This window comes from Trachypithecus francoisi, unplaced genomic scaffold (genome assembly GCF_009764315.1).
Source record: "Trachypithecus francoisi isolate TF-2019V2 unplaced genomic scaffold, Tfra_2.0 Lachesis_group0, whole genome shotgun sequence".
NCBI lineage: Eukaryota > Metazoa > Chordata > Mammalia > Primates > Cercopithecidae > Trachypithecus > Trachypithecus francoisi.
This window is the reverse complement of record NW_022681453.1, coordinates 75,038,825-75,056,242: the sequence shown is the minus strand read 5'-3', so window position 1 is coordinate 75,056,242 and position 17,418 is coordinate 75,038,825. Positions and strand designations below refer to the sequence as shown.

Here is a 17,418-nt window from a genome sequence, read left to right as displayed (position 1 = left end):
CCCGCTGCCTGAACTGCTGAACTGCTCTCCTACAGATACCCATAGGCCTCCCTCCCTCACCTCCTGAAGCCTTTGCTCAAATGTCACCTTCCCAGTAATGCCTTCTTTGACCACCCTATATAAAACTATAAACACTGTCCTCCAGCTCTCCTTCTCCCTGTCCTCTGCTCTGACTGTCTCTATAGTACTTACCATCCTATCGTATATTGGCACTGGGACTCTCAACACTCACATGCAAGCTAATCTTACTAGATACTACAGAATGGTCTTCCTAAAGGCTAGCATTCATGATGGTAGATCCACTTTAGTCGTCTTCTAAGTTAGGCTTTCTGCAGTATCCAGGAAGCTTGCCTGGACCCCGTTTAAATTAGTGCCTCTCACCACACACTTTCATTACATCTTTAATTCTCTCATGAGCTTTAGGTAAGTTGTTTATTCTCCACTGGACTGTAAACTCTGGGAGGGCAGGGACTGTACCTGCTCTGATTTAGCTCCAACGCCCAACGCAGTGGGCTAGTATTTAGTAGGCACTCAAATACCAGCTGAATAAATAAATGGTTAAAAATTATTACATTTGGCCTAGGATCTATTACATCTATCTAGGATCTGGTGCTCATGATGCATGTCAATTTAGATGAGTAATCACTCTTCAAAATACTGTCAGAAGGGTCTTTTCCCGGGAAAATGTTACATGATTTTGATACATGTGGTATATGATGAATTGAATATGGCAAGCTGCCAAACTGACACTCAGAAGCACACACCTGGAATGATTTAATGGTACTTTCAAATTAAATGGTACTCGGACTCAAAAATACATATCTCAGGCCTGGAAGAAATGTCAGAGGTTATCTAACACAATTCCCCCTTCACTGAATCCTGAAACACATTATTCATTAGCCTAACATTAAGTGACCATTTAGAGTCCATTAAAATAGCTTCAGTGGTAGAAAACACATCTCCATAAGAATGCCCAGTCCACTTTTGGATGGACTAGTCATTAGAAAATTCTTATTTGTGATGCACATGTAGTTTTCACCCATTAGTCCCTATGTTATTGTAACTACAGTGGAGTCTTTCCAACATCTGAGGAAGGCCACTATATCCTCTCCCAAGGCTTCTTTTCCCAACTCCTTTAATCCTCTTCAAGTGATACTCATGGCATTTGAAACGATGTCTACACACCTCTTTTCTTGTCATTCCTACTTAAATGGTTTCATGAGAGGCAACAGAATTATGAAAAAAATACTAAAAAGTATAAAATTAAGGCAACTTACATAGTCACATGGGAATAAAAATAGCAGAGTATGTGCAAAGTGGAGGTCTACTCATATTTCTTTTCCATCTGATTATGCTTGACTCTTAATTATCTTTTTATTCTAAATTTGAAATATCCTTACCTTTATCCAGTGTTCCACATTGTCAGGACCAAAAGCAGGCTGTAGATAACATATATAGGACATTAATACACAGCAATATCTTCATCAACTTTGCCATTTAAATCTATCCTTCTGACTAAAGCATATGGAATAGTGTCCTTTATTATCTCCCCAAGGCATTTCAGTAGGAAGTTCAGCATGCTTAGCAATAAAAGACACAGAATAGCAGTATGAGGAGAAAACATGAAGCCTTCCTGGGACATTGTTTTTATTTCTTGTCTAGGCCCACCTTGAGATTGTGATTTAATTGGGATAGGACCCTGTGGAACGGCTATTTTTTTAAACCTCCTTAGGGTTAAGAGTCAAGATATAGAAATGCTAAATATAAAGCTACTCATTAAAAAAAAGGCACTCATTAATTAGCCAGATTATCCAAGTAATCTTTAGCTTAAAGAAGGGTGTGTTCCTCTCCTTACTCCTTTCATAAGTAGCCTGTAGCAAGAGGCTTTCTCATCCTACCTAGATCAGGGATCTTGTTTGGTCCAATAAAAACTGAGGGTTAATCAATCTGACTTCTACTGTTTTACAAAGCAGAAAATACAAATTTCCACCCAGATCAGTCAGGTATTAATCTGAAATTACAAGTAAAACCATCAGGACATTTCCTTTCTTCACTCTCTGTAACACCTAGAAGCTTGCAGAATTCCCTCTAATAGTCACTTAATGAATAGAGTTATCTTCTTTACTAAAAATTCAGGTGTGTTTTTAAAATAAGGGGATATCCTGATGATTTGTCACTGGAGCACTAAATCTCTTTTGGTTTGGTGTTCCCAGTTCATGAATTGCTTCTCACTCAAATATGCTCACTAAAATAATAATAATATTAATAATAATAAAATAAGGGGATATCTAAACTAGCATGTTGACACATGGAGGTGGGAAAAATATAATACTCTCTTTCACTTACCTAACACTTTGCCTTCAGACCATCTTACTGATAACTAACGCAGCTGTACTGATTAATAATTTTGTCACTGCAACAAAGAAAGAACTGATCCAATTAAAACACAACTGAACTTGAAAGAGCCCTGTTTTCCCCTTTTTCTCTCTAGGCAGTAATAATGAGCACTAGCAGGAAAAATCCTTCCTTTTGGAGTCCTAAGAAATTATTCTAAATTTTTACCTTTCATCATCAAGTCCATATCCATAACCTATTTTGGATCCAATACATCATGCAACTGATGTATCGAAATAGCAGCAGCCTCAGTTTCCAAGTCTCCCTAATGCTCCAGCCTGTGCCCTCTAGTATCTAGGGCAACATATTTACCATGTGGAATATATCCAATGCATTTAGTTGGTAAATTTAGAATAAATTGCAAGAACAATTGCCTGGGGCTCTCACAAAGGCCACATACATCTACAGAATATTATTTAGGAAAGTGTAACTTAAGGGTGAAAACAGCGGCTGAAACTGCTCTGTAGCTGAAAGCTGAGAAGCTTCTCCATTTTAGTATTCTCATTTAGATTTTAAGCATCCTTTTAGGGACTGTTAAAAAGGTAGTCTGTGGAAAGCACACACGGTGCAACTGTGACTTTGCACATGTCACATATGTTTTCAAGTTTAAACTGTGGGTTATCAGTTTTTTATCTTCAGGTGCTAATGCATCCAAATGGGTGACAGATACGGAGAGAATCTATTTTTTGAATGTTGATTGAATTTAGAAACTCCTGTGCGAATCAAGTATTAATGTATTCAATATCCATTTGCACTCCTGAGTTTATTTAGATACTTTACGTAAAAGTGGAGGGGCAGGAATACAGGTAGGGTATTTAATGTGAAGCTCTCCCCCGTTAATAAAGATCAATTCCCCCAAGATTTGCAAAAAAAAAAAAAAGAGAGAGAGAGAAAGAAAGAAATGTGCGAGAAGTTTCCTAAAATTTAAGGGGGAACGGAGTTTGCAAACTCCTTTACACTCCGAAGGGCATTAGCAGACACCTCCGGTTTTAGAAAAGCGTTAGAAACAGTTCTTCCAGGATGCTGGCCCACCAAAGCCGTCATGTACCCAGACCCCAGAGATCCTAGAGCACATCACTCAGGGCAATGCTGGCTTTGGGGCGGTTAAGGCAGGGGCGTGTCAGCTAAGGATAAAGAGGCAGGAAGCACAGAGGGGCCGCGACTGGCTTCCTAACTGCCCCGCCCCTTGGGGAAGTCCCCGCCCGCCAAAGCTCTCGATTGGGATCACCTGGGGACTCGGCTGCCTTGTGAAGCGTTTCCAGCCATTCAACCCCATCCTTTTCTTTGAGGAGGACCTTCCCTGAGGCGCCATTAGCATTTTCCAAGTTCGAGCTCGAACCTCGGCCAAAGCTGCCACAACCGCTCTTCTGCCTGGGCTGCTTCCGGGTCACGCTGGGAATTGTAGTTCCCCCGCCCGCAAGGAAAGCAGGCGTAGTACGCCGTCGAACCACCACTCCCATGAGGCTCTGCGCAGGCCGCTCGCGTTGGCTCAGTTACCATAGCAACGGCAGAAGTCCCTCGCTCTTGCCGTCATCAAAGCTCGCTTTTAATGTCGGCTTTGCTTTTTTTTCTGGCGCCCAATGATGACGCAGTACTCCCTGATTGGGTCTGCCCTGGAGGCAGTGATTTGGGGGCAGAGAATTCTGCAAGCCTAACACGTGGTAGTGAACTGTGAAGAGTTTGAGGGGTCTGAACGCTAAAAGAGTCGAATAGTTTGTTGGCAGGTAAGTGCCCTTTTGTCCTGCTGGTGTGGGAGCTGCTAGAGATGGATGAGTCGCGTCGCGCCTAGACGCTTCCTGGTTGTGTTGCAGTAACAGTGATAGTACTCCCGCCATGGCTCCTCTCCTTCCCTTTTCAGGGTCTCCTGGTAGATCTTGGCTTTTGTAAATTCAGATTCTCATAAATCGTGTAAGCCTCGCCGACACCTCTGAGATAAAAGGGCCCCTTTCGATTAGCCTCTGCTCAAGGGTAGAGTTCTCAGTTGGAAATTGTTATTCCGAACTGCCCATGGGAGGGTGGGACCATCTTCAATCTCTGAGCTAGGTGCCTAGGGAGGTCTGGGGCCATGGAGATGGCCCATGGAGCAAAGATAAATCCTGACTTATTGGCTGAGCCGAGGTGTTTCCAGAGACAGCCCATTTGGGGTGATAAATGGGCTTATAAAGCAGAGTAAAGATTTAGAACAGGAGTTTTGGATTCAGCTACTTTGTGGCTATGTGACCTTAGGCAACTTGTTTAATAACTCAGAGACCCTGTTTTCTCATGCAAAATGGGGACGATAATACCTGAATCACTGGAGTGTTGGAATGATTAAAAATAAATGTATGTAAAGCATTCTGCCCTGAAATGTAAACTAAAGTTGACTTGAAATTGGTGAGAATGAGGTTGGGGAAGCTGTGTCCTCGGACTGTTGCAGCGATCCTAGGACCTGCTCTGTAATTGGTCTATCTGAAAGGCGGTTGAATAAATTGTGTTCATACAAACTATGCGGTATCACGAAGTAGTTTTTTTCAAAAGGGTAAGTTAGCTTTATGTTTCTTCTTCAGGCAAGACGTCTAATGTTTATTCTTGAGAGAAAATCAAATTGCAGAGAAGTGCATATATTATAGTATGTTTCCATTTTTGTAAAAGCAAACCCTGACCAAAACACTCCCTTCCATACGCAAGTATGTTTAAATGTTTGAGAATGGAGAAAGATTGCAGAGACTGGGAGGGTGGATTAGAGGCGGGAGGGAGAAAGGAAAAAGAACAAGAACACTATAGCAAAATGGTAACTGATTATAATGTGCTTGTGGACCAGATGGAACTTCTCATAAGCTCCCAGCCTATTAGAGTATTGCGTTGAAAACTAAACTTTAATAATTTAAGTCCTTGCTCTGCCACTTACCAGCTGGTGATTTTATCAGCCTCAGTTTACCATCCATAAAATGCAGATAATAATAGCATCTATATTATGCATTTGATATGAGGATTAATGGAGTGAATATATAAAGAACAGTGCTTGATACATAGTAAATACCCAATAAATGTTAATTGCTGTTATTATGTCTTTCTATATGTGAAATTAATTTAACTTTTATTGTGATTACTGACATTTGGAATTCTACCATCTTATTTTGTGTTTTCTATTTCTTTTTTTAGTCTCTTTTCTTTTCTTGCCTTTTATTAGATTAATCAATTTTTCTTTGTTTTCCCACTTCTCTCTCCAGTGAGTTTGGAAATTATGCATTCTGTCATTAATTGTTTAACAGTTGACTTCTGAATTTTTAACACACATACTCAACGAAGTTTAACGTCATCATTATCTCTTTCCCCCACCAAATGGTGTAAGGATTTCCGAATGCCTTGGAAAAGTCTTCAGTTACTGTTTTCTGGAATTACAGCGTTCTTCATTTCTTTTTTTTTTTTTTTTTTTTTGAGAGCGAGTCTTGCTTTGTTACCCAGGCTGGACTGCAGTGGCATGTTCTTGGCTCACTGCAACCTCTGCCTCATGGGTTCAAGTGATTCTCCTGTCTCAGCTCCGGAGTAGCTGGGATTACAGGCGTGTGCTGCCACACCTGGCAGATTTTTGTGTTTTTAGTAGAGACAGGGTTTAACCACGTTGGCCACGCTAGTCTCAAACTCCTGACCTCAGGTGATCCGCCAGCTTCGGACTCCCAGAGTGCTGGGATTACAGGCGTAAGCCACTGTGCCCGGCCAGCATTCTTCATTTATCTGTCGTTTCTGAGTCAGCTCAATGCACCACATTGTTTAAAAGTCCTTCAGACATTTTTCTATGCATATACTATCATTATAGAAAGTGTACATGTGTAGGGGAGAAAGGTAAGAGATGCAGATGTGTACTTATATATACAGCTTTCCTCTCACCTTTTGCCTTAGGAAATTTTGGACATTTCCATGACAGTATGTAGAGAATCCAGCTAGGAAACATTTAAAAATCCCTTCTCTCCTGATAAATGAAGAGTGGAGGTGGTGGGTCGCACTGGAAGTGTTAGGACAGGTATAGTGTTGCCAGAAGTGCAGGGAATCTTCGTCAGTCCTTGTAAAGGTAGAGATCCACCGACAGCCTGTCATTTGTCTTTACACTCTTAATGTTTTTCCTTAAGACTTTCCCAGGAATGCCATCTGTGACACCAGAAGTATTAAAACAGACCCACAATGAGGGAAAAGGGAAGGGATCATGGTAAAGGCAAATAAAAACGAGTTAATGTTTTGGAGACTGTTGATCTGTTTCTTGAACTTTCCTTGGGAAAAAGGAAATAATCACTCTCAAAGCATGTTTTTAAAAATGTGTACATGAATATGTATATGTGTGTGTACTATTTTATTACTTCATAGTAACAATTTATTGTATTTGGCCTCTAGAAAAGAAGTGCAATTATAAAAAACATTTACCATAATCTGAACAGTGAATGCAGAAAGGAAGACTTGGTTCTTTCAGCTCTGGACAAAATTCCATTTTTTTTTTAAATATTGATTTCGAGTTGAAGTATAGTACGTTATCTGATGTTTTCCTCAGATTTTAAAATACTTGCATTTATCCCCAAAAACAGAATCACTGACAATGGCAGTTTATTCTAATACTTTTTCTTAAACCCAGTCATCTGCTTTTCCTTCCTTACTTTTCTCTGCAGTTACATATTGAGTTACTGTGATTAGGGTGGAACTTTTATGAAGCCCCAAACAACAGAAGTGGGTATGTAGCACCAAAATCTTTCACTGTAGAGAAAGCCAAGTGGGTATTTCTCTCCAGCTGGCTGAGTGGGTTCAGTATTCTAAGCTGAGGATTTTGAATTTCATCTTTAAAGTTATGAGAATTAAATTTGGGATTAAAGCATTATATCACAGGAGAGCCCATCTCCTGCCTCTAAGAACATGGTGGCCAATGTCCTTTAGAGTTACAAAGGACCTCAAATTACAGACTTTCAGTTAAGAATGAAGAAAGTTGTTTCTTCAGTTGAGGAAAGAGTGGGAAGGGGAGATGAGAAAGAAGAGAGAAGATGCCTTCAGGACTGAGTGGATGATTAATCACGCTTGAGACTCATTTGTTAAAAGATGGGAACTTCTAGAATATGTTCATTCTTTCCTCACACAAGGATGAAACAAAGAAGTCTTTGAGAGAAAGGTAAGTCTTGGAAGCCAGTGGTCTGGGCTTCCAGGTCTGGCTGCCTCTATACTCTTAAGAGAATCCTTGTGTCCAACCTTGGAGAATCTGAGATTGGTTGTTTGGTAATCTTCCTTTATCTGTGGGGAATATGTTCCAAGACCCCTTGTGGATGCTGGAAACTGCAAATGATTCCAAACTCCAGGTAGGTAGGTAGGTAGATAGATAGGTAGGTAGGTAGGTAGATAGATAGATAGATAGATAGATAGATCAATCCAAACCCTAGATAGATGATTGATAGATAGATAGATAGATAGATAGATAGATAGATAGATCCAAACCCTAGATAGATAGATAGATAGACAGACAGACAATAGACAGACGGTGTGATGTTTCCTATCTATACATACCTATAATAAAGCTTAATTTATTAATTAGGCACAGTAGTAGATCTTAGTCACGTCAGCAAACAGTCTTTTTTCTTTTCCTAGTTGGAGAACTTTAACCTTTTTTCATAAGGGATGTGATCATGGCTCACTGCAATCTCTGCCTCCCTGGCTCAAGGGATCCTCCTACCTCAGATTCCCAAGTAGCTAAGACTACAGGCCACCATTTCTGGCTAGTTTTTGTTTTTTTTGTAGAGACAGGTTTTCATTGTGTTGCCCAGGCTGCTCTTGAACTCCTGGGCTCAAGCGATCTGCCCACCTCAGCCTCCCAAACTGCTGGGATTACAGGCGTGAGCCAACGTGCCCAACCAAAAGCCGCTTTCTTTTTATGACTTTCCACAGTGTGTTTTTTTTTTTTTTTTTTTTTTTTTTTTTTTTGAGACGGAGTCTCGCTCTGTCACCCAGGCTGGAGTACAGTGGCGTGATCTCGGCTCACTGCAAGCTCCGCCTCCCGGGTTCACGCCATTCTCCTGCCTCAGCCTCCCGAGTAGCTGGGACTACAGGCGCCCGCAACCTCGCCCGGCTAGTTTTTGTATTTTTTAGTAGAGACGGGGTTTCACCGTGTTAGCCAGGATGGTCTCGATCTCCTGACCTAGTGATCCCTCCGTCTCGGCCTCCCAAAGTACTGGGATTACAGGCTTGAGCCACCGCGCCCGGCCATCCACAGTGTGTTCTATGGGAAAAAAAAAAAAGATGTTTCATAGATTTCACATACACTTTTGAAAAATCTTGTTCTTTTGAGTGGCCATGGTATGCTACAGGATATTCTTAAAAAAAAAAAAAAGAATACATCTCCTAGCACGTTAAATTTACTCTCACTTAAAAGCCATAATTGCACTTTGGGAGGCCGAGACGGGCGGATCACGAGGTCAGGAGATCGAGACCATCCTGGCTAACACGGTGAAACCCCGTCTCTACTAAAAAATACAAAAAAAAATTAGCCGGGCGAGGTGGCGGGCGCCTGTAGTCCCAGCTACTGGGGAGGCTGAGGCAGGAGAATGGCGTGAACCCGGGAGGCGGAGCTTGCAGTGAGCTGAGATCCGGCCACTGCACTCCAGCCTGGGCGGCAGAGCCAGACTCCGTCTCAAAAAAAAAAAAAAAAAAAGCCATAATTGGCTGGGTGCAGTGGCTCACGCCTGTAATCCCAACACTTTGGGAGGTCAAGGCAGGAGGATCACTTGAGCCCAGGAGTTTGAGACCAGCCTGGGCAACGTAGTGAGACTCCGTGTCTACAAAAAAAATTTTTTTAATTAGTTAGGTGCGGTGGTTGGGCACCTGTAGTCTCAGCTACGTAGGAGATTGAGGTGGGAGGGTTACTTGAGCCTGGAATGTCATGATTGCACCACTGCACTTCCAGCCTGGGCAATAGAGTGAGACCTTATCTCAAAAAAAATAAAAAAGTAATAAAAAGAGTACAGGACTTTTTGCAGGAGGCCCAGGTTCTAGATAAGCCTATGACTAAGCAGGCCTAGTCTCATTACAATAAAATGGCAGAAGGGGTGATGGTGGTGAGGTGATGATAAGGAATTCCCAGGTAGGGGTCTCTGGTAGTACTGGAACTCTATAAACGATTTTCTGAAGTCTAAGAGCAATTATACAATACTGGGATATTAAGCACAGTTTTACTAAAGCAATGGGGTTTGTTTTTTTTTTTTTTTACCTGGAATTGAGTTAACACAGCATGGAAAAGCAGATTATCTCATGCTTATCAGAAGCTTTGATTGTCAGTTGTTCGTGTCATTTATTAATAAACTGGAGAAACTTAGAGCATAGGTTTGATGGGGAGAGAGAATAAAAGTTAGTAACATTCTAGATTCCTATACTTCATTTTTCAAACGTATTAGTTTTACCCGGTGAAGGTTCTTTGTGTCTTTATGTGAATTTAATTTAAAAAACACTCTTCATGTGTATACATTTAAACTCTTTACATACTTTACACGGCTCAGATGAGAGAGTATTTTTGGAGTAAGACAGAATTTTTGGAGGAGCCAGCAGGTTCTTGTTTCTAGCCCTTTTCTGAAATAGCTCCAGGCAACACAGTTTCTTCCGTCAGACGTCAGACGTATGTGAGAGTAGGAAATGCTTAAGTTACTGCAGTATTTAAAAATTCTGGTCCATTAAATTTTCATTAGTTCTTATTTATGTTTCAACAAATCTAGTGTTCCATATTGGTTGATTTCAGTATTCAGTCAGAACAACGGGTGTTGATTCATGAAGCCTTGAAGTACATTTCTCATCTTTGTGCTTCCCCCTGCTTCAGTTCTCCAGAGCTACTTAGATTACAAAATGCTGTCTTAAATTTCACATTAGAGCTCTGTTGGTTTAAAATATAAAATACATTTTTATCACTTGAAATCAGTATTATTTAATAAATAAGGATTATGATTCTCATATTTTCTAGAGTATGCTTTTATTAGCTTATAGTTTTACAGTTTTTTGAAATGAACCTTCTTATTTTAGCAGTTTTAATGTGTAACAACAGGGTATGTAAAAAAATAGCTTTTATACTATTTATTAAAATATAACCTTTTTTCCTTACCAGTGTCCATTTCTGTGTGTTCTAATGACACTTATTTTTATGTTTCTATCTTTGTGATAACTTGAAATAATGGTATTATAGTTACAGAAAATTGACCAGGGTTTTGTCAAACACTTATATTAGTTTTTATAATTTGTGTTTAGCATGAAATATCTTCGTAGACCATACAGAAAGTAGTTGTTCTTTTTTTTTTTTTTAAGAAAGTAGTTATTCTAATGGCTAAGATTCTAATGATAGAGATGGCTATTTTATTTAAATTTAAGAATTTATGTCTCCTAAAAAAAAGTAATGTTTTCATTCTTGAATATATTTAACTAATGATAGATATGTCTTATTTATTTGGTGACATTTTAACAATGGTTGACTTTCAGAGTATGGTACAGTATAATGCTTAAGAAAATGGGATCTGGCCAGGCACAGTGTCTCATTCCTGTTATCCCAGCACTTTGGGAGGCTAAGGTGGGCGGATCACCTGAGGTCAGGAGTTCGAGACCAGCCTAGCCAACGTGGTGAAACCCCATCTCTACTACAAATACAAAAATTAGCTGGGCATGGCGGCACATGCCTGTAGTACCAACTACTTGGGAGGCTGAGGCAGGAGAATCTCTTGAACCCAGGAAGCAGAGGTTGCAGTGAGCTGAGATCGTGCCACTGCACTCCAGCCTGGGTGACAGAGAGAGAGAGACTCCGTGCCCACAAGAAAAGAAAGGAAAGAAAAGAAAATGGGATCTAAGGTTTGAGCCTCTCTGATAGCTCATTTATCAACTAATAAAACTGGGCCTGGCCCAGTTTTTAAGAATTCCAGAAGATTTGGTACTTGCTGTAAAGATGTAATGAAGTATTTGTAAAATGTTGGTATATTTGGTGACATTTAGCAGGTGATGTGTGTGCTTATCAAGTTCTGTAGTGCATTTTAAAAGTGGAACTCAGTATTTTGCTTAATTGAATACGAAATCACTTAGGAGCACCCAACTAATAATTGATAATGTTTTCTGATTTTTTTCCCTGTGTATCTATAAAAGTTAGAAAGTATATCTTTATTTTTTTCTTTAAACACATATTGGTCTTTCCCAGTTATAAAAGTAATGACACATTGCTTATGAATCGCGTGTATACTCCACACAGTTTCTCACTTCTGTTTGGATACCATATAAGAACAAATTGGGAAATAATCCCACCTTGGAGATAATCTGTTTGTCTTTTGACATTTATTTTTCTATATATTTTTATAAACACCAGGATGCTGTTTTCTTCACTTAACAGCATTGTTAGGAAAAAATTGCTATATTGCTTAGAATTCCCTCAAATTGGAGAAAGAATAAAATGGATTATATCAGTAATCAGTATGGCCTAAGCAGTGTTACTGTTCTCTGTATACATTTTCAGAGAGAGCTTTGGCTGCATGGCATCCTTTCCATGATTAGTCTTTCTAATTCTGTTCTTTCATTTGTTCGGTTTTCATCAACTCAGACAAAAATTCCATGACTAAATTTAAAATTAGTTGATGCCAATATATTGTTCTGGCACCTTGGGGAAGGTATCTTATTCTTTTTATGTCTTTTCCCGTTCACCCATTCCTGATATCTACGAAAACGGTTAGACTGGAAGCAGTAATAAGCGTGCTGTCATTCATTTTTCTGAAGATTTTTTTTTTTTGCAAAATGCTTGGCCTTTAGATGTTGTGAAGCTCCTTCTATACTTAATGCTCTTTTCTTGACAGGACCTAGAAGAATCCCTTAGAATGAAGCTGAGTCTTACCAAGGTAGTTAATGGCTGTCGCCTAGGAAAAATAAAAAACCTGGGCAAAACAAGGGACCACACCATGGATATTCCAGGCTGTCTCCTGTACACCAAGACTGGCTCTGCCCCACACCTCACCCATCACACGCTGCGTAATATCCACGGGGTTCCTGCCATGGCTCAGCTTACGCTGTCATCCCTGTAAGTGTTAGAACCGATGATTCAAGTATAAACTCTGGCAGCAGCTTAGTTACCTTAGGTGCAAAAAAGAGAAAGTTTTTTTTTGTTGTTGTTCATATATATGATTTGTTGATTTTCATAATGAAATCAGAAGAGAGGTTTCAAATACTATACATTTTCTGGCCCTAATGTGGTAGCCACAGGCCAGACCTGTATGTTATATCTGCTTCACTTTTCCTCCAAACCTACAGTCCCATACTGCCCTATTGCCACTGCTCCCAGGGGTGACAGGTCAGGGAATGCTCTGTGAGAGCTACACCTGGAGTTCAGGAACTGTTATCATTCACCAGCCTCAAAGTGTTTTCTGCCTTTGCACATATACTTGCTAATACTACTTTATGGAAACAGAACTAATGAAGTTAGATCATTTTGTGTAATGTATATACTGACTTTATACTTAATCGAAAAGCCTACTATATGACCAATTAACATAATACTCTGCAGTGTTGTGTTAACAACAGAGATTTTAAAGGGGCAAGAGAAGGAAGAAAATTCAAGTATTCTGAAGGAATTGATCTTTGCCAGTTTCACGTCTCATTGAACCACTAGCAAATTGAAGGCCTTCATTCTGGCTAATGAACCTAACCTAGTTAGTTAGAACTCTTGAATAATGATGTAATTCAAGACAGCATTTACTATGATGTAACTTATTTGGGTGAGAAGAAGAGGGTTCCAGTTGCACAGAGTATTTACAGAATGATGCATTATTATGTTATGTATTTTTCTGTTTTGCTTACAGAGCAGAACAACATGAAGTCTTGACAGAATATAAAGAAGGAGTTGGAAAGTTTATAGGTAAAAATTAATCAAGTTATTTATATGTGCCTTATGGTGTGTTAATTTGGAGTTTGGAGGTGCTGTTGCCTCTTTGATCTTTCATTCATATATTTATTTATTCATAATTTTAGTAAGTATTTTTTGAACATCTAAGAGCCAGGCATTGGCAAGTCAAGATTGAATAGGAAACAGTTGCTGCTCTCATGGAATTTGGAGCCTAGCTGGGATAAAGATAGAAAATTCTATCTTTAAAATATAAATTTTACTTCGAAGTAAAAATTGTGGTGACTGCTTTACAGGATTAGGGATATGTATGGATATCATGACAGGCCAGAGGGTGGAGCATATAACCTGCTCTGGGGTATATGTGCAAGGTGGTCAGAATAAAGAAAGGATTCTTTTTTTTCTTTAAGCCTCCATAAAAACCCAGAGAAAGGATTCTTGAGAGAGAAGATGAGGGGCATTTTAGCTGGGTCGAGGAAGAGTAAAAGTTACCCAGGTTAGGGGTGGGGACCCAGACAGGTGTGGGGCAGATGGTCCAGTCACTGATTATCTGACTCAGCAGTGAGAACTTGCATGAGGCATGCGTGAGCTATAAAGTAGTCTCATCATGCTTGAATCTCAGACATGCAGGGGAAGATGAAACGTTTATATACGGCTGTATTCTGATATATTAATAATATCCTCTATTCCAGAAATGTCTATTTATTATTTATTATTTATCCTCTATTCCAGAAATGTCTATTTATTATTAGGAAAAGCTTAGCAGTGATAGCTAGAACACCAGTTCTTCTGTATACCACTTTCTCCTAAAGCTTTTTCCGATATCTAGGACTCACTTGAATGAAAATCCTTGAAAAACCTTGCTTCCATTGGTTATTCAGTCCTCTGCTTCTGGGGGCAACTGCATCATGTCCTGTTGGTTATCACAAAGCCCTGTATTTTAGGAGAGGAATTTATGGAATATCATTCTCCTTGAGCTGAACCTAATTTTAATAACCAGCTTTAAAGTATACAAGCATATAATTAAGTGAAAATAGCTAATGTAAGCTTTCTAGAGATAATTGTAATAATTGAAATTATGGAAAATAAAGTGAAAAGACTACAGAGGTTTTAAACTTGCTTTATTTGTTTTTGTCTTTTTTCAGTGGAATCCTGTTTTATTTTCCTTAATGAAAATATAGGCTAGCATACGATATTTAAGTACATGGTTTACTAAACATTTTTTTGCATTTTTAAGAAAAGATTGTCTTTTTGACTGAAGAACCTAAGAGACTGTCATCGTGAATCAATGAAACTTACTAAGAATGAGATCCATTTGCAGCATCCTATAACTTCTCTAAACTTCTGCCCCTAGGGACCCATGATATTATTGAGATTTATTATTAGTGAGATCACTTTGTGGCCATATCATTTTATCTTTCCAGTAGCTAGTACCCCTTGGATGGTACCTGGAATAAACATATTTGATAGTAAATTCTTTTGAGTAAAATCAAATGAGATCAACGTGTCACTAAATACTTTTATTGTATATTGTGCTTTAAGATATATCTTTCCTTTGTAGCAGCTCAGTACCTATTAGACGTGAACTTTTATATTTCTTTCTTTAGATTAGTAATCCTTTTATGCATATTGATAGGCCTCCTATAATTCCAAGTTCAGATACCACCTATTGACAGTGTTTAGAGTTGCTTTATTCAGCAGTAGACATTGTGAAGCTGTTACCTGCTATAATACAGTGTCATTGTTGATGTAAGCACTTTCAAGTGTTCTTTTTTGTGTTTATACAGGCATGCCAGAATCACTTTTGTACTGCTCCCTGCATGATCCAGTCAGCCCCTGCCCAGCTGGTTATGTAACAAACAAGGTGTGTTTTCAGAAGAGCATCCAAGGCTGCAGCTTTGTCCCAGGAAGTCAGCCTACTGTGTATCCCTCAGATGTTCAGATCCCACTGTCTGAGATGATCCCTTATACCTTTTCCTTATTTCAATAATTATAGTGGAATGGGATGGGATGGTTTATAAAAGTTAGAGGCTGGACACGGTGGCTCATGCCTATAATCCCAGCACTTTGAGAGGCCAAGGCGGGCGGATCACGAGGTCAGGAGATCGAGACCATCCTGGCTAACACGGTGAAACCCCATCTCTACTAAAAATACAAAAAATTTGCATGGTGGCGGGTGCCTGTAGTCCCAGCTACTCAGGAGGCTGAGGCAAGAGAATGGCGTGAACCTGGGAGGCGGAGCTTGCAGTGAGTTGAGATAGCAACACTGCACTCCAGCCTGAGCAACAGAGCACAAGACTCTGTCTCAAAAAAAAAAAAAAAAGGAGTTAGAATAGGGCTGCCTAAGGAGGAGGTTAAGATGAAGAACACCATATCCTCAGCATTTTCATTGTTGCAAAAAAATTTGAGGGTAGAGGAGGGTCAAATACATGCCAAAAAAAGAAATTGCTATGATAGGGGAAAACAATAGTCTTTCGGCACCATGCTTTGTTGGATTTTTAACTACTTCAGGAAGAGTGGGGAAAAGTTGCTGATGAGTATTATCACATGTATAACTATATATAGTAGAACCTCAATGTAATACTGTCTGCTGGGTCTACAGCCAGAGATTTTGTCTAGTGAAGAACAGTATCAAAAGCACCTCATTAAAAGTGTTCAGCTGAGAGGTGGCCTCATTGGCATTATCCCTGAGGACAGCGTTCTGGCAAGGCTTCAGTGTGTACTGCTGCTTTACAAATGCAAATACTTTTCCTGCACTCACTTTATTAATATCAGCAATTTTTATTAATTGTGCCCCTCAGAACACTATTTTTACTCATTCTCCTGTTTTAAGCTTCTATTTATTTTGTAATTTGAATTCTAGAGAAACTACTTTGGCTGAGTATGGTGGCTCACGCCTGTAATCCCAATGCTTTGGTAGGCCAAGGTAGGTGCATGGCTTGAGCTCAGGAATTCGAGACCAGCCTATCCAACATGGCAAAACCCCATCTCTACTAAAAATACAAAAATTAGCCAGGTGTGGTGGCACACGCCTGTAATCCCAGCTATTTGGGAGGCTGAGGCGAGAGAATCACCTGAACCCGGGAGGCAGATGTGGCAGTGAGCCAAAATCACACCAGTGCACTGCATTCTAGCCTGGGTGACACAGCGAGACTGTCTAAAAAAAGAAAAAAGGAAAAGAAAATACTTTGACTTCCATTATCTACCCAAATTATAAGGGAGAAGAATCATTTAAACAGTAATTCTGATGCCTTAGTACAAAATAAAACAACTCTATGTTGGCCCTCCATCTATGTCCTTGTTGATCTAAGAAGAGGGATGCTGTAGGGTAACCAAGATAGAATTTTTTTTTTCCTTTTTTTTTAACTTTTATTTTTGTTTCAGGGGTACATGTAAACATTGTTACATAGGTAAATTTATGTCATGGGGTTTTGTTGTACAGATTATTTCATCACCGAGGCATTAAGCCTAGTATCCAATAGTTATCTTTTCTCCTTCTCTCCCTCCTTTCACCCTCTACCCCCAAGTAGACCCCAGTGTCTGTTCCCTTCTTTGTGTCCATGTGTTCTCATCATTTAGCTCCTACTTATAAGTGAGAACATGTGGTATTTGATTTTCTGTTCCTGCATTAGTTTGCTGAGGACAGTGGCCTCCAGTTCCATCTGTGTTCCTGCAAAAGACATGACCTCATTATTTTTTATGGCTGCATGATATCCCATGGTATATATGTACCGCATTTTCTTTATCCAGTCTGTCACTGATGGACATTTAGGTTAACTGCATGTCTTTGCTATTGTGAATAGTGCTGCAGCGTACATTTGCATGCATGTGTCCTTATGGTGGAATGATTTATATTGCTCTGGGTATATGCCCAGTAATGGGATTGCTGGGTTGAACGGTAGTTTTGCTTTTAGCTCAAAGATAGAATGTTACTAATATATATTCTCGTGAACTAGGAGATTTAAATCTTTAATTCTATATCTAACTCAGTCTAGTAAACACTAGATATTAAAAATGTATAGGGCCCTAGACTGTGCTTTTGGGATACAAACATGAATTGGGATACTCTAGTCAGACAAATACAGAATGGTGTAATAAGTGCTATCATTTCTATAAAGAAATAAGTACACATTGATGTAAAAGCATAGAGGAGTGAGTAATCGATTATGCCCAGG

At 39.5% G+C, this 17,418-nt stretch overlaps 2 protein-coding genes across 7 annotated transcripts in view; one reads left to right on the top strand and one right to left on the bottom strand.

Annotated features, from left to right (window-relative positions):
- CCDC191 (coiled-coil domain containing 191) overlaps positions 1–3,871 on the bottom strand; it is an 88,198-nt gene extending 84,327 nt beyond the window's left edge. The window contains exons 1-2 of one of the 5 annotated variants that reach the window (XM_033211223.1): positions 3,623–3,871; positions 1,401–1,439 (exon numbers count right to left, since the gene is read on the bottom strand). In XM_033211223.1, the coding sequence (XP_033067114.1) occupies positions 1,401–1,439; positions 3,623–3,712 (129 nt within the window). In that variant the 5' untranslated portion in view covers positions 3,713–3,871. The remainder of the gene's footprint in view (positions 1–1,400; positions 1,440–3,622) is intronic. The other 4 variants (XM_033211221.1, XM_033211220.1, XM_033211222.1 and 1 more) reach the window with 4 other exon arrangements.
- Positions 3,872–3,982: 111 nt separating this feature from the next.
- QTRT2 (queuine tRNA-ribosyltransferase accessory subunit 2) overlaps positions 3,983–17,418 on the top strand; it is a 31,734-nt gene continuing 18,298 nt past the window's right edge. The window contains exons 1-4 of one of the 2 annotated variants that reach the window (XM_033211225.1): positions 3,983–4,118; positions 12,204–12,424; positions 13,203–13,258; positions 15,031–15,107. In XM_033211225.1, the coding sequence (XP_033067116.1) occupies positions 12,225–12,424; positions 13,203–13,258; positions 15,031–15,107 (333 nt within the window). In that variant the 5' untranslated portion in view covers positions 3,983–4,118; positions 12,204–12,224. The remainder of the gene's footprint in view (positions 4,119–12,203; positions 12,425–13,202; positions 13,259–15,030; positions 15,108–17,418) is intronic. The other variant, XM_033211226.1, reaches the window with a different exon arrangement.